A 16837-nucleotide genomic window follows, 5' to 3' on the forward strand; every position below is an offset into this window, starting at 1 on the left:
CAAGGTGGCCATCTCCAGTTGAGTAGGAGTAAATGTCCACTTACATAACAAGATTTTTTTCACTTAACAATCTCAAAATGACCATGGGTCATTTAGATGAGGCCTGATGCATATACATAAACTAAATCCAAAAATATTTTGGATAACCACTAATAAAATGATCATGTTTTATTTCATAAATTAATATGTATCTATGACATACAAACCCTTAGCCTAATTTTGGTTATGTTCTAAAAACTAAGTGCCCGTGATTGTATATAGAGATTCCCTTCTTAAATACTTGTTTGTTAAACCCATCATTTGAAATATGATGTAAAATTCAATGTTAATAAATTCTTTAATGAAAAAAGCCAAAAATAACCTTCTTCAATCTTTATGTTAAACTGTATAAAAGACCCTAAAATTGCCCTTCTCCTCATCCAATTGCTAACCAGCTTCTCTTACTCCTATCCTATGAAATGCTATGATACTGAGGATGAGACAGATTTGAACATGCTGTCAGTCTCCCTCCTGGTCAGTTTTCAATAAAACTCCCTCCTTTTACCAAAGCAATGTCAATACTGTTGTCTTTGATTTGTCATTGACTACAAGCCCCTGCTTGGCTGCAATACCAATACATTTATTAGAATGAATGTATTTGTAAAATATTGCTCTATTCGAAGAGCTAAGAAGAAAGATATCTATATTTTATGTTTCTAAACATACAAAATATGCCACTTGGGAACTTGTAGAGTCAATGTTGGTTGTTGATTCATTTAACTAATCAGAACCAGGAGAGATAGTTTTGAAAAGAAAACACATTTTACAAAAGCAATTATCCATTTTTATTTGTTTACATTGCACTGAAAATTTACATCATACTTTTACAAAGTTTTTTCATAAAAATATACTTCTTTACAAAAGTGTATGCATTAATATAAGAGGAGTAGCCAGTTGCAGAAGAAACATTGTTTAAACAAGATCTTAAATGTATTAACCTTAACATTAGTGAATGAATCATTGTTATTGCAGTCATTTGAATAAACAAGAATAAATAACTGATGGCAGAAAACCCCAAACCGCATCCTGTCAGTAGAGTACAATGTTGAGAAAATTATATGAATTTCCAAAACAATGTATCTCAAAGTAGTTTACAAGAAATTCACCTAATGTAAAGATAGATCCAAGCAGTGTTCCCAAATGCAATGGTTTCTCTTAGGCACTCTGTCTCATGATACAAAACTGGAGATGGTTCACAGAGTAATCCATATTTGGGTGGGACAACAGAAATCACAGTGGGTACATATTTTTTCCAATGGAAAAAAGGAAAGATAATGGGCTATGAAATAAAAAATGTTACCATTACTGCATAATAGTCATAAATTAATGATCAATAAAATACAGAATCTTATCTGAATCTGATAATAAAGACACCTATTATATCTGAAATCTGTTTTGTAAGAATAAGGATATAGGCATTTTAATATGAAAATTTGATAAACGCACAAATGTAGGAAACAATTTTTATGGCCAATTTGAAAAAAAGAAAAGCCTTCCCTCCCCATTTGTTCATTATGTTAAGAGGATAGAAGAGAGTATGCTTCTAACTTGCTTTTCAAGGAAACTTGAAAATATCAAAAGCATTGAATTTCAAGCTTTATCTGGAAGGATATTTAGGCCTAAATTAAACATAGTACGTGATTAATAGGTTTTACTTGGTCTTTCATTAAAGTATTGGAAGGACTGGTTACAAAAAACATGGCAATAAGACTGATAATTGAAAAATAACCATCCTGATAGGTCATTTTTGCCAGTCAATTGGTTATTGAAGAACAAAACGCACTGATGCAAGGGTTTAGTTAAACACTACCCTGTGGCTCATTGAATGAAATGGTTTACTCCAAATAGGGAAATGAAACAATAGCACAATGACTTTGCCATTTGCAGAAATAGTGTCAAGCAGTCACAAAGGAAAAAAATACTTGAGTAGGAAATTAGGAAAGTCAAGTCAGAGAGGGTAGCCTTATCTTTCCTGTGAAATCAATGATAAACCTTTAAAAGAATAATTCAATCTTAAATCTCCATGGGAAATCAGGAGAATAATGTCTTGATTGACCAGAAAGGATCGGGATAAAGTAGTGGGAAATATAGTTCTATGGGTGCAATGTTGACCATGACAGTTGAAGAGAACTCAGCGACCTATTGACTCTTGTAAGTATAGCTCTTATTTTTCTACCCTATATCTTTTTTTTAACCCAGTCCCTCTAATATAGTTTATAAAGCACAGAAATACTGAGAGTGGATGCTCCTCCAATATATGCAAATAAGTTTATATTTTAGAATAGTCTCCTTTTTAAAAAAAGCAAATAAACTGTGAGTAAGCACTCTCAGAGTGCAGCCAAATTTCTGTAAAACTCTCCATGATGAACATGAAGAAGAATTTTGATCCAGTTTATGAAAAAAAAAAAACACTCTTCTCTATCATTCCTCAGGAACAGGTGACCCAGCAAGTCCTGAAAAGTGTGCTTTGTTTAGCAGTGGACTAAATGTGCACTGTTTTGAGTCGATTTCCAAGATTTGAGGAAGGCAAAGCCGTGCTGCATTATACCATTGTGCAGACCGTGTTCAAGTTGGGATCAAATCGCACTGCCTTTCCCTCCACCGACTTGGCATTGGTGTCATACATGGGGTTTTCAAAAGCTGCTTGGCCGTTGTTATTTTCATGAACTGAACATCCTGTGTACTGGGTTTTGGGTGCAGTCCTGTTAATGAGAACAACTATTAGTTATGGGTTCACTTTCTCCTAGAAACAGCAGAGCAGAGCTTAGAAACAATCTTTCAGTTATCACTTTAGTGGATAATAACAATTAAAAGCAAAGAAATTCATCTTTACTTTTAGGGCTTGAATGACTTATTGTTTAGATACACTGTGTGTTTATATATAGTAATGATAATAATGGAACAAACACAAATGAATTTTATTAACTTACAAAATAAGTTAGTACTTTTGCTTGTATATAATATAAATGCATTATAATAGACTGTCTACTCATTTTCAGTAATTTATTGCTCATTAAATTTTTATTGAGTATATATTATATATTATACACCTCCAGGCACAATGATTTATATAATATTTTAAGGAGCACATGAAGTTATTATTGATAGATTTCATATAGCAATGATAACAAATAATGAATAAATATGAAACAAAAATATCAGATAACAACGGGCCCTGGTGGCTCACACCTATAATCCTAGCTATGTAAGAGGTTGAGCTCTGATGATTGAGGTTTGACCAGCCCAGATAGAAAAGTCCATGAGACTTTAATTTCCAACAATTTACTCAGCAAAAACTGCCAATGGCACTGTGACTCAAGTGGTAGAGCACTAGACTTGAGCAAAAAGAAACTTCAGAAAGAGAGCCTAGGCCCAGAAACAGAAAAAAAAAAAAGATAACAAGAATTACTATGATATAACAAATGTAGTTGATATAATAAAGAATTATTGGGAAACAGATTATGAAGAGTGATAACGCATATCTAAGGGGCAATTTTTTGGGGGGAGGGTCATGGGGCTTGGCTTGAACTCTGGGCCTGGGCACTGTCCCTAAGCTCTTCAGCTCAAAGCTACTCTCCTACCCTGAGCCACAGACCTAATTTCCTTTTTCTAATGATTAATTGGAGATAACAGTCTCTAGGTCTTTAAGGTCTTTTATGCCTGGATGGCTGTGAACTGGGATCCTCAGATCTCAGCCTCCTGAGTAGCTAGGATTACAGGTGTGAGCCACAGTGCCCTGTTTTAAGGAGGCAAAATTTATCTAAGACTTTAAGAATAAGAAGGAGCTAGTCTACACTAAGAAGGAAAGAATTCTACAAAGCACAGACATATACAACACAGAATGTACTTCAAGTATTCTCAAACTAAAAATATTCAGTTTGATTTTAGTAATATAATTAGAGTAAGTTCAAAAGTTCAAATATAAATATGTCATGGATATACTGATATCCATGACACAAAATTAGTTTCTGTAGAGTTACTGTTGAATTCACCTTTGCTTTTAGTTCACAAACATGTCTAGGTTTCTGGTCTAGAATTTCTCTTTTTTCTCTCTCTCTCTCTCTTTTTTTTTTTTTTTACTGTAATGTGTAGAGGGTTTACACTCATATTCACCAGATAGTAGGTGCATTACTTCTCACACATTGATACCCCTTCCCGCACACCATTTTGCTCCCATTTCCCTCCCCTGATGCCCTCTCAATCATAATGCCATGTGGCAGATCAGGTCTTATAACATGTATGTAATATTGTAGAGATGGGAAGGGAGAGATGAAATTTTCAATATTTATGTTCATAGATACTCACAACATGGAAAAACAGAAACAAGGATTTGAAACAAAGCAAGAGTTAGCATGAATGGTTGTGAAATACTTATGGAATTAGAAGTCAGGGAGCTTACCTCTGTTTATAAAGATAAAACCCAAAGCCTGCAAATATAAGTGCAAAAAAAGGCACAAGAATAGCAATGGCCACAGAACTACTATTTGTACCATGAGGCTGATTTGAAGAATTTGAACCTTCTGTCATATTCAATCCTGAAAAATAGTAATTAATTGATGAGAACAGAATAAACTCATTGTAATGGAATTTTGCTTTAAATCATTCATGTATTGAATTTCAAAATATTTATAATTAACTCTTGCTTTAACCCACCAACTTAGGTATACATAACACATAAATATCTGTGAAATTCCTTCAACTTATTACCATCCTTCTTTTGTGTTTTGTCTTATTTGTTTTGCACAGGTATAAGCTTTATTTTGTGAAATATGCAGATTGACCAATGGGTTTAGATCTTGAACTGAGTTTATACAATAGTGGAAAGATTTGAAGATAACTAAATGCATACATTAAGAATGAAAGAATGGCTGGTGTGCTTTATGAATGAAGGTATAAATCCTTCAGTCATATCTAGGAACATTTTTTGGAGGAAATAGGATGTAAGTTTCATTTTGAAGTTTCTAAAGAACAATGAATATTGAAGGAAAAAGCAGTTTTATAAGTTTGCTGTCAAATGTGATAGATATTGATTTGGCATTGGAATTAGAAGCTGAAATAATAAACCATGGCTATTCTCAGGAAAGATAAACATTCTAAATATCCCAAACATTATCTGCGAGTGACACCTAAAGAAATGATCCTGGAAGGAGAATTTGGAGAGCACAGGCTACAGGTGCAGAAAGAAGGTGGTAATAACAACTCTGATTTATATATATATATATATATATATATATATGATTTAAACTAGAGCAATTAAAAAAGAAAAGAAAAATTGGAGTAACATTTCGTGACTAAAGTCAACATAAAAATTTCTGTGAATGAAAGAGGTTACACAGAGAATTCTATGTGTTCTACTAACGGCTGAGTAGCCATGGTCTTACCTGACTTGGGAAGAGAAAATGGGTTCACTACTATACTGTCACAGGAATGAGAAGAGGAAATACCTAGCAGATCTTTTTCAGAAAGGAACACGTCCTATTATATAGACTCTAGACCTTGAAACTTTTGAGACATTTGTGTAAATTCCTTGCATCCAATGACAAAGATGTGTTAATGTACTTAATGTGCCAATTTAATTAATGTTTTTTTATCCTTAAAGAACAAATATGATTTTAATTGGTACATGATATTAAAAATATCATTATTGTTTATAAATAGCTACTTCTCTTTTTGACTAAACTATATTCTACTAAGAATAAAATTTGTCATTGAAAAAAGAATACTGCCTTTTACTAAACCTTTTTTACAGTGACTTATAATATTCACATGCATTTTAAAAGAAATGATTTATCAAGATAAATGCATGTGAGTAGGCCTTAAGGCCTGGATTTATTATGTTCGTAACCATGTCACAGTTTAATAATGGGAGACAGTATCTCTTGGTAATAGAATATCCTAAAAGTTGTATTTTCTGATATGTTCAAGAAAGATCATTAAATGTTCACTCATATGGTGGAGAGCTGGAAATGAGAAAGAGAAAAGATTGTATCTCTCATCACAGATAATTTACATACTTGAAATGTACCAAGACTGCAAAGGGGCCCATTAATCAAGGTTAGTTTTCTTCTACATAGTCTATATAGGTTCTTAAAATGTACAACATTTCCAGGGGAGTAAGAAAATTGAAACCATTCAAACTGAGAAAAAATAGTGTAGTTCTCAAGAGATAAGATCAAATAATTTACAGTTTAATATTTCCTTTTTTCTTCTATATCAATTTTGTCCCCCTTGCTTAATGGCAAAACAGCATGTCATATTTATTAGAAATCTGATGAAAAGCTAAACATTGTATAGACTTGTTACATAGAAAATGATGTCTGTGAGAAAGTGATATTTACAAAACTATCAAATGCCTCAACACATGGTTGGCCCTGGTCATGAACAAATCAAAATGTACAAAAGGTGCTCGATGTACAGAATCGACTGCCTTTCCTTAAACATCTGTAGTAATAAAGAAACCACATGAAAATAAAAAATAAATGTGTTACCCAATCTTTGTAGTCCAAATTGTCCATAATCTTTGCCTTGAATAAATCCTTGAAATACATAGGTAGCTCCATCTGGCTCAGCAGATACCTAAAAGCATTTGAAAGTTTTGTAACTCTAAAGACCAGTTATAGCCATATTTCTTAGCCTTAATAAATTTTGAATTTTATACTGAAATTAATATGACACATTGTTCTTTCCTCTATATCTTCTCTTCAGCAAATAGCACATTGAATACATTTTGCATCATAAAAGCAAAAGCAAATTTTACAACTTTCAATAATTATGATAACGGTAAAGGGGCATAGTGATTGATATAATGTCATCAATATATAGGCCTTTCAGTAGTTAGTAACTATTTAAAAATGACAGAATAATGTTGTTCTTTGTAGGTTAGATTGCTGTTTATATAGGTGCAATCCTTCCACATTCCAGAAATTCATGGAAAGATTTGTCTTGTTATTTCATTGAATTTAGCTCGATGTTAAAATTGGGTTAGCTTCTTTTATGTGAATTAAATGAATAATCTGTCAGTTGTTAGCCTACTCCTGTAAACCTACAGAGTCACTGTGTGTCCTGTTATACTCAGGGAAAGAAGCCAGTTACAGTATATCACAGAGATGATGATGTTACCCATAAAAGTCCAGAACATGGAAATCTAGAGAGGAAAACCATGGACCAGTTGCCCAAGGCACAGCAAGAATCAGAGTTGGAGAGAGAAATGAGGAAATAATATGGAATTTATCTTTGGAATGATGATATTTTCTAAATCAAATTGTGGTGATGGCTTAAAAAAACATCTGAGGACATACTTTAAACTATTACAGAGTCCATTTTACATCGATTAGAATATATGGATTAAATCTAAACTAAGCTGTTCATTAAAGACATATGTCAGACAAACAGGCTGATACATGCCAGTAATCCCAGCACTCAGGAGGCTAACACAGGAGTATTTTTAGTTTTAGGTCAATCCAGCTATGTAGCAAATCCATGTCCCAAATGATTATGTTACATGTCACTGTATTTAAGTTGATTTCAGAACCTTTGAATATACTTCTGAAACTTTTTCTCATTTGAGAGCTTTTGCTTTCTCAGTAGAGAGCATTGTTTGGTCTCTTCTACCCTTCCAGTCTCTGAATAAGAATAAGGTGAGAAGCAGATGTAAACTTCATACAACAATTCAACCAGATTTCACACAGCTCAACCAACATGGAGAAAAAGCCAAGTACTCATGCTTAATCCTGAGACATTTCTGTCTCCATCTACTACTGACAAAACCATGTATCTAGCATTCGCATAAAAGCTTATATTAAAAATGACTTTTCATATACAAAGCATTTCATTGCAAAAGTAAAACAATTGATACACTTCAGTAATCACTGTATACTTATTCTCAAGTTTGTACCTACTTAGTGGCAATTAATGAAAAACTTAAAAACTTAAAATTCATACCTGTAAAAACAAAACATACCAAAACCCCCACAGCATTTTGATGTTTTGTCAATGACCTGTTCCTTAGTAAACAGACATAAATTTTATACTCTGGATTTTTTTGTGTGTGTGGGGGTCATGGTGCTTGAACTTGGCCTGGGCGCTGTCACTGAGCCCTTCAGCTCAAGGCTACCACCCTACCCTTGAGCCAAGCCCCACTTCCTGTTTGCTAGAGGCTAATTGAAGATAAGAGTTTCAGGTTTTTTTGTGCCCATGCTGGCTTTGAACCTTGATCCTCAGATCTCAGCCTCCTGAGTAGCTAGGATTACAGGGGAGAGCAACTGCACCCAGCTTTGGAATTTTTTTTTATTTTTGCCAGTCCTGGACTTGAGCTCAGGGCCTAAGAAATGTCCTTGGACTTTTCTCAAGGCTAGAGCTCTACCACTTGAGCCACAGCACCATCTCTGGCTTTTTGCTATGTATGTGGTACTGATTAATCGAACCTGGGCCTTTGTGTATGCTAGACAAGCACTCTTCCACTGGGCTAAACTCCCAGTTCCTGGAAAAATTTTTAAAGTGAATAGATAGAAAGAGAAGAGACCAAACTCTAATAAGTTGAAGAATAAATTTATTTGTTTCCTAGGCTAACTAACACAAGCAAACAACCTGAGTACCCTGCAGGCTTTGGTTATTCTCCAATTGAGTAAATAAGGAAGAGGAATATTCACATAGTACAGAAAGGAAAAAGCTTTAGGTTTTTCTCTGATTCTCCTTAGAAAAGAATACTAGTCCCATGAGAATGTGTCCTGACCAGGGGCATGTTTCCTCCTGCACAATATGCTAATGTGAACTTGGTCTGCCCATCTTCACTTTGGACCAAATAAATATTTGGGCAGAGAGATTCCATAACAAAGCTGCAGCAAATGTGTCTCCACAGTAAGCAGAAAAGGGGATTTTCTCTCTTCACAAGCCATTTTAGGAAATATTTGGAATTCTCACTTTATTTAAATAGCCATACTGAATTATATGCTGCATTTTATAAAAATGGTTTATTAAAAAAAAAGTGAATGAATCTCAACACAGCTAAGCTGCAAATACATATTTTACCTATTTTTTCCTTGATTAATTCAAAAGAAACTTTTCAAAGGACATGTTACAAAGAATACTACATAAAAATAGAACTCATTACCATTTGCCTTGATATGTAGGAATACTATCTATAGATACTACCTTATGGGTATTCATTTTCTAGTGTATGTGCACACATGTGTACTCAAAATGAGCCAGAGTTTATGAAATTCCTTTTCCTGAGCAAGTTGCTCAGGGAAACCAGCAACAAATTTTTTAAAAACCTGTACTTACAAAGCCATCCATAGCCCAATTTTCCTCCTTCATTTTCTTTACAGAAGCATGAGGTGGTACTTTAATAAGATATATGTGCAACATTAGGCGAGCTTCCTGACTTTTATATATGCCTGTAAATGCAAAAACAATTACTTAATTTTGTACATAATCTTCATCTCGTTATCTCTAAGTTCTTAAATATTATCAAGAAAGATCTGTGATAGGAAAACAAATAAAACAAGACCCAGAGCAAACAACTAATACTTTTCTTAAACCTAGTAATTTACCTTGATCTCTAAATAGGAATTTCAATTTGAATAATATCAGTGGAATTAAAATGCCATTTATTATATCATTCCATAATACCCAAGCAAAATGAATAATCCCTCAAATCAGTTGTAAAATGAGGTATCCAAATCTAAAGTTTAAATTACTCATCTTTTCTTGAACTATAAATTAGGAGTTCTCACTGTGTGAGAGAGACTGTTCCAGGTGTTGCTGCAGCTACAAAATAAATACTTAGGGGGGTGGAGGGGAGGGTAATGGGGACCAAGACATGTGAAAGGGTATCAACATATGTGAATTAATGCACCTTCTATCTGGCAAATATCATGTAACCCTTTTATTAATTACAAAAAAAACAACAAAAAAAATAAATACTTATTGTCTCTATACTTATGAATTTTATGATGTTGAAGCTGTAAAAAAAAACAAGTAAGTAAAGATGCAAGAGAGATCAAAAAACTAAGCCATTAGGAAATGGTCAGAAAATAAATACATGACCTGCTTTTTGAAAAGTATGTAAGAATTTTAGTCGAAAAAGAGAAACGTAAATAAGCCATGAAGAGAAGCCAAAATACATACAGTAATATTTTTAATTAATAAAATTTCTAAGAATGGGAAAAACAGAGAGTACACAAATTTAAGTTAATATTATGGAAAAAATTGTGATTGACTTGAGTAAGTAGTAAAAAATAAATCTGCAGCATTAAAATTTTGTGATTAACATTACTGACCTAAAAGCTACCTAAAAATAGGGCTCAAGAGAATATAGAGAGATATAAGTTTTGATCTAAATTAAACTATAACCATCAAATACAGGTCATAAATGGATTAAAAGTAATATGATGGTAAATGATGCAATTGTCTATATGTATTAATACTATATAAAAGCTAATACCATTTTTGTGTAATTTTATTTGTATGAACCCATTTTGTTTTGCCAGTCCTGGGCTTGAGCTCAGGGCCTGAGCACTGTCCTAGGTCTTTGTGCATGCTAAGCAAGCACTCAACAACTAGGCCAAACTCCCAGCCTGTATGAACCTATTTTTTGGAAGCATTCCATATAATATAAATATAAAATCTGTTTGAATTAACATGTCAAGGTAACAAGAAAAAACATTTACATTTCAGTACTAAAGAAATCATTAATCATAATTTGAATGTATTTTCTCATATAAGCAATTTTGCCTTTATATCATGTATAGTGAACACTTAAGTTTTGCATATTAAATTTTATTATTCTAGTCAATTATCTTATTCAATTCTATTTTTAGTATATTCTATGCCAGATCAGTAATTTCAAATAATGGCCATTATTTCACCTAAAATGTACCATCAGTTACTTCAACTTAAGTTTTCATGTTGCTTATGCCATTTATTATTACTTTGCTCATAATTATTCCATGTAGGCATATATAGTAATATGTGTCTACTTAGAATAATTTTAGAGTCATGAAATATGTACTACATATATTTTGTATTTACAGTGTCACAGCATCCCATTACGAAAGATGATTGTATTAATGCATGACATTTAAATTCTAGCCATGTAAATTTGTCTTGAAAATTCTTAACTTCAAAATTCCAGGGTTTTAAAACTAGGGATGTACCTTAAGAAAGGTTAGAGCCCCAGCATTGCAAAAACAAACAAACAACAACAATAAAAACAAGCAAACAAAAGGTCTTCAGAATTTTTCTTTGTTTTCTCAATAGCCTCAAAGAAAATAAAGTACCTAGGAATTAGCTTAACTAAGAATGTAAAGGACCTTTTTGATGAAAACATTAAAACCCTAAAAAAGGAAATTAAAGCAGAACTAAGGAAATGGAAAAACCTCCCATGCTCCTGGATTGGAAGAATCAACATTGTGAAAATGACAATCTTGCCAAGGGCTATCTACAAATTCAACGCAATACCCATCAATATCCCAATGGCGTTCTTTAAAGAAATAGAAGAGGCAATTCAAAAGTTCATATGGAATAATAAAAGACCCCGTATAGCAAAAACACTTCTTAGCAGAAAGAACAGCGCTGGAGGAATTTCAATTCCAAACTTTAGACTCTATTACAGAGCTATAATTCTCAAAACAGCTTGGTACTGGCACAAGAACAGGCCTGAAGACCAATGGAATAGAACTGAGGACTCAGATATTAAAACACAGACCTATGGCCATCTAATTTTTGACAAGGGAGCCAAAAAAATAGAATGGAAGAAAGACAGCCTCTTCAACAAGTTGTGCTGGCAGAACTGGTTAAGCACCTGCAGAAAACTAAAGTTGGATCCTTCTTTGTCACCCTGAACTAGAATTAAGTTCAAATGGATCAAAGACCTGGAGGTAAAAGCTGACACACTGAAAACTTTACAGGAAGGAATAGGAGATACACTAGGCCTCCTTGGCACAGGTAGAAACTTTCTTAATAAGGACCAAGAATCACAACAAATCAGAGAAAGGCTGGATAGGGGGGCCGCATTAAACTGCAGAGCTTTTGTATGGCAAAGGACATAGCTAGTAAACTAATCAGGAAGCCTACAGAGTGGGAGAAGATCTTCACCAACCAAACAATGGACAAAGGCCTCATATCTAAAATATATCAACAACTCAAAAAATTGAATCACTCCAAAACTAATCTTCAAAGTAACAACCATGCCATTCAAAAATGGGCCAAAGACTTAAAGAGAGTCTTCTCTGAAGAAGAAACAAAAATGGCCTATAGACACATGAAGAAATGCTCAACATCTCTGGTCATAAAAGAAATGCAAATCAAAACAACTCTAAGATTCCACCTCACTCCAGTTAGAATGGCCAGGATAAGGAAAACGAATGACAACAGATGCTGGAGGGGATGTGGCCAGGAGGGATCACTACTACACTGTTGGTGGGAGTGCAAACTTGTTTAACCACTATGGAAAGCAGTGTGGCAGTGCCTCAAAAGGCTAAACATAAAACTCCCCTATGACCCAGCAATTCCACTACTTGGCATTTACCCAACCATCCAGAAACAAGGGCATACTAAATCCACTAGCACAACAATGTTCATTGCAGCACTATTCACCATAGCAAAGACATGGAACCAACCTAGAGGTCCCTCAGTTGATGAGTGGATCAACAAGTTGTGGTATTTGTACACAATGGAATTCTATGCTTCTGTCAGAAAGAATGACATTGCCCCATTTGTTAGGAAATGGAAAGACTTAGAAAAGATCATATTAAGTGAAGTAAGCCAGACTCAAAGGAACTTAGGCTCAATGGTTTCCCTCATTTGTCATAATCAGTAGAAACCTTGGGCTCTACTAGCAGAGATCTGCAATAGAGCAAAATCTTGATACATAAGGCCATATAGTATGAAGCTAATTGAAAGGACCTCCAGGATATTGAAACAAAAGCCATATAACGAATGATTGTTGTCCTTAATGTACTATGTTGTCTCTCATCTCCTTTGCTGTCCCTTGGTTATCTCATATTGTTACAGTATCTCACTTTGTTATCTGATATATTGAATTTATTTGTATTTGGTTATTTGAAATTTGATAGGGAAGGGGGGAAAACCAAGACGGGTGGGGGTGTGGGGGGGAGGGTAATGGGTACCAAGACATGTGAAAGGGTATCAATGTATGTGAATTAATGCACCTTCTATCTGGCAAATATCATGTAACCCTTTTACTAATTACGATAAAAATAATATTAAAAAATAAAAATTAAAAAACTTAAAAAAAAGAATTTTTCTTTGTTGGTAAAGTAAAATCAGTTCATCAATCTCCAAACCAGACGATCGTGTCTCTGAATGAATTTTAAATGTCAGAAAATGAAATACAACTATTTTACCGTATAAAACTCACTAATAACCAACAATGAATTCATTGTGAAAATAAAGCCCCCCATTACTGTTTCTGTTTTTCTACCTGACAGTAGCAGTTCCATGTTACTGTTGCTCAGTGTTGCATTAACTCTCCCAGTGGAAGCATTGAAGGTGGTCACGGTCAAGGTCATGGGCTGCTTTCTGCCTTTGAAGTTGTAAGAACCTTTCCATATATAATTTTGGGCGAACACATCATCAGGAACTATGAATAAGATGCATAAATCACACCTTTTAATTGTATGACTTCCTATGAATTCAAGCATCAAATATTAATATCAAGAATCTCAGTTTACTGAACAATGATGCTGAAGATCTATATAATTAAAATTAATTGTACAGACAAAAGGTTATGTAGAATAAATCAGAATAGGTTTCACACACTATCAGTAAGAAATTCCTTCCTCTCATCTCACATAAATTACTTGTCTAATTCCAAATTTTTTCACTGATTGACATGTTGGCAAATTAAATGAGATAGTTCCAAATGCAGGGGGATTTTAAAAGTATTTGTTTTCCTATTAACTTTCATTCCACTATAATACAATATCAGCTCTAAAGATTAACTTTGCTCTATTCATTGTTTAGCCAAACACATAATTTTATCAACACGAAATACACTTTTTTTCCTCAAATAACTGTCCCCTTTGTCAAGAAAATAGTATATCTGTTTTAGAAAACATGACTTAGAGAAGTGACAAACTCATTTACTAACCACTTAGCTTTGGACTGGGTGTCCCTAGTGCAGGTCTCGGATCTTTCACCAAGATTTTGGAACCAGCTACAAAAAGAAATTGGTGTTTACAAATGTCAATAAAATAACACAAAGAGACACACATTTACAGTGTTGACACACTATAAATTTCATTCTCGGAGATATATTATTTTCTTCAAAATGTCCTGTTGGTTGTGGTATCTCACTCTCCTATTCAGAACTACTATTGTATAACAACTTTAATATTTATGCCCATTCTAGCTCAGTAGAAAGAGGTAGATTATTATAATCTTACTGGTAGGAGATAGTTTATCACATAGGCAAAAGCTAAATGCAACCAGTTGCTTCCGACACAGATGCTGAAAGCATTTTACTGTTAACACGAGGTAAAACTATGAGTGCAAGCTTGAGATGAATCAACTTTGTTAATATAGCTACAGGGTGGATTAGAAATAGAATAGACTCAAATATAAAATACTTTAAGCCAGGCCCAAACTCTGTATATCACATGAAAATCAGGAATGGAATGGATAGTTGTAGAAATCATACTAAAATACAGTAATGTTTTTTTGAAAGAATTAAGGGAAGATGATATTTGAAAGAAAGATACATTGATATAGTCAGAAGAGTAAGAACTGGCTGCTGAATCTTGGTGGAGATGACACTGAGTTTTATAATCATATTACAGATGCTAAACCAGAAAACAGATTAGGTGGCTATGAAAATTATAGTAAGTTTAGGTAGATTGATATCTGGGTTAGTTACTAATTTCTATCACGTTCAACTATAAGCTAATACACAGAAACACTGAGACAAGGAATATCTAAAGAAAACATGTAAGAACTATTGAATGTTGAGATGTCCTTGAGGAATTCTAGTCAAATTATGATTTTAGCAATTGGATATATAACCTGTTGTCTAAAATAAGACAAATAAGCTTGAGATATTATTTTGTAAGTCACTTCAATAAGCAAAACTATCATATGCAAGAGATTTCCTAAAAGAGTATATAAAATTAAAATAGCAAAGAACTACCTATGAATCTTTAGAAAACAATAAGCTGAAAAAATGTTTTATGAAGAACAATGAAGAAAAAAAAATGAAGAACGGCCCAAAACTACAACCTAGGAGGTTGAAATGAAAGCTAGCCCAGGCAGAAAAGATGAAGATTCTCTAGATCCAATGAAGCAGCGGCGCGCCCTAGAATGTCTGTTGGAGGTTGGACATAGTTAGCAGAGCACTATCTATAAGGGGGGAAAAAGCTAAAAAAGAACATGAGTCCCTCAGACAGACAGACAGAGAGACAGACAGACAGGCAGGCAGGCAGCCAGCCAGCCAGGCAGATAGATAGACAGGACAAAAAGAACAGAAATAGATAATACATAGCCATGACTAGGAGGAAATAAAATATTTATTCATCAAATGTCTACTGAAAATTTTTTTACTGAACTCTGTCAAAATTATAGTTGTAAAATCTTTTTTGTTTGTTTGTGAGACATGATGCTTGAACTCTGGGCCTGGGCATTGCCTCTGAGTTCTTCAGCTCAAGGCTACCACCCTATGAATGGAACCACAGCGCCACTTGCAGTTTTCTAGTGGTTAACTGGAGATGAGAGTCTCATGGACTTTAGTGCTGGGTGACTATGAACAGGAATCCTTAGATCTCATCTCATGAGTAGCTAGGATTATAGGCATAGCACTGCACCTGGCATAAAATCTTTGAATAAAGATTTTGTTGCTGAAATTAAACATTAGAGAGGAGGGGCATATGTAAAATTTTCTCATCAAGTAGTGATTTTTGTTCCTTAAAATTTTTGAAATAGAAAAACAAATGATCTGGATAAGAAAGAACATGTGCTTGTCATTTATAAAGAAGAAACATTTATGGATGTTGTGATAAAGAACAGAGAAAATGTTCTCTGCTACTTTTAGCATCACAGATTTTATTCCTGTGTATGTACCAGAGTGGATTAACATAGCATAGATAGGGCATTCCACATAGATTTAGTAAAAATACTATAGTAGTGTGAATAATTGATATCAAGAGCTGCTTGTTCAAAATTGTGTCACAGGAGACTATTGAGCCCAGAGATGCTTGAAGCAATTTTTTTTATTCTAATGGTTTCACCAGCATACTTCAAGGGAAGTCAGTTTCACATAGGACATGAGAATACAATTTTATTTGGAAGTAAGACATTAAGTAGAATAAAATATCCTAAGTTAGTGTGGGATCTAAATACAAACACTCTTAGAAGGACAGGGGAAGACAATATAAAAGAAATCACATATGTGATCATAGAGACAGAAATCATAGTGAGGCATACCCAGGGGAGCCCAGATATGCAGAAGCTGCCAATATACTAGAAAAATGAAGGCAAGAATACAACAGTTCTGTTGACACCTTGATTTTAGATTTTAGAACCTTAGATCATTGAAAAAAGGGTTCTATTGTGTTCATACTCTAAGCTTCAGAAGCCTAATTATAACAGACCAGGAAATCTAATATACCTCCCTTAAAGAAAAAAGACATGATGGTAGATTAAAGATCAAAAGAAAGGTCAACAGAAAAAGATGATACAAAAAAATCAGATAATTTTTCTGTGTTCTGGAATCCTGTAGCATCCATACAATCCCTATCTTTGGAATAGGTTGCCAAATTTCCCTTATTTCTAAGAAAATTTAAAT

The 16837-nt window shown here is 33.9% G+C and overlaps 1 protein-coding gene across 3 annotated transcripts in view; it reads right to left on the reverse strand.

The window, feature by feature from the left end:
- Window positions 1-848: 848 nt before the first annotated feature.
- Csmd3 (CUB and Sushi multiple domains 3) overlaps window positions 849-16837 on the reverse strand; it is an 842017-nt gene continuing 826028 nt past the window's right edge. For all 3 annotated transcript variants that reach the window (XM_090339296.1, XM_090339294.1, XM_090339297.1), the window contains 6 exons: window positions 14153-14218; window positions 13484-13642; window positions 9322-9434; window positions 6528-6615; window positions 4439-4574; window positions 849-2741 (listed from right to left, as the gene is read on the reverse strand). In XM_090339296.1, the coding sequence (XP_090195422.1) occupies window positions 2582-2741; window positions 4439-4574; window positions 6528-6615; window positions 9322-9434; window positions 13484-13642; window positions 14153-14218 (722 nt within the window). In that variant the 3' untranslated portion in view covers window positions 849-2581. The remainder of the gene's footprint in view (window positions 2742-4438; window positions 4575-6527; window positions 6616-9321; window positions 9435-13483; window positions 13643-14152; window positions 14219-16837) is intronic.

This window comes from Megascapheus bottae, chromosome 9, assembly GCF_031878675.1.
Source record: "Megascapheus bottae isolate mThoBot1 chromosome 9, mThoBot2.hap1, whole genome shotgun sequence".
Lineage (NCBI taxonomy): Eukaryota > Metazoa > Chordata > Mammalia > Rodentia > Geomyidae > Megascapheus > Megascapheus bottae.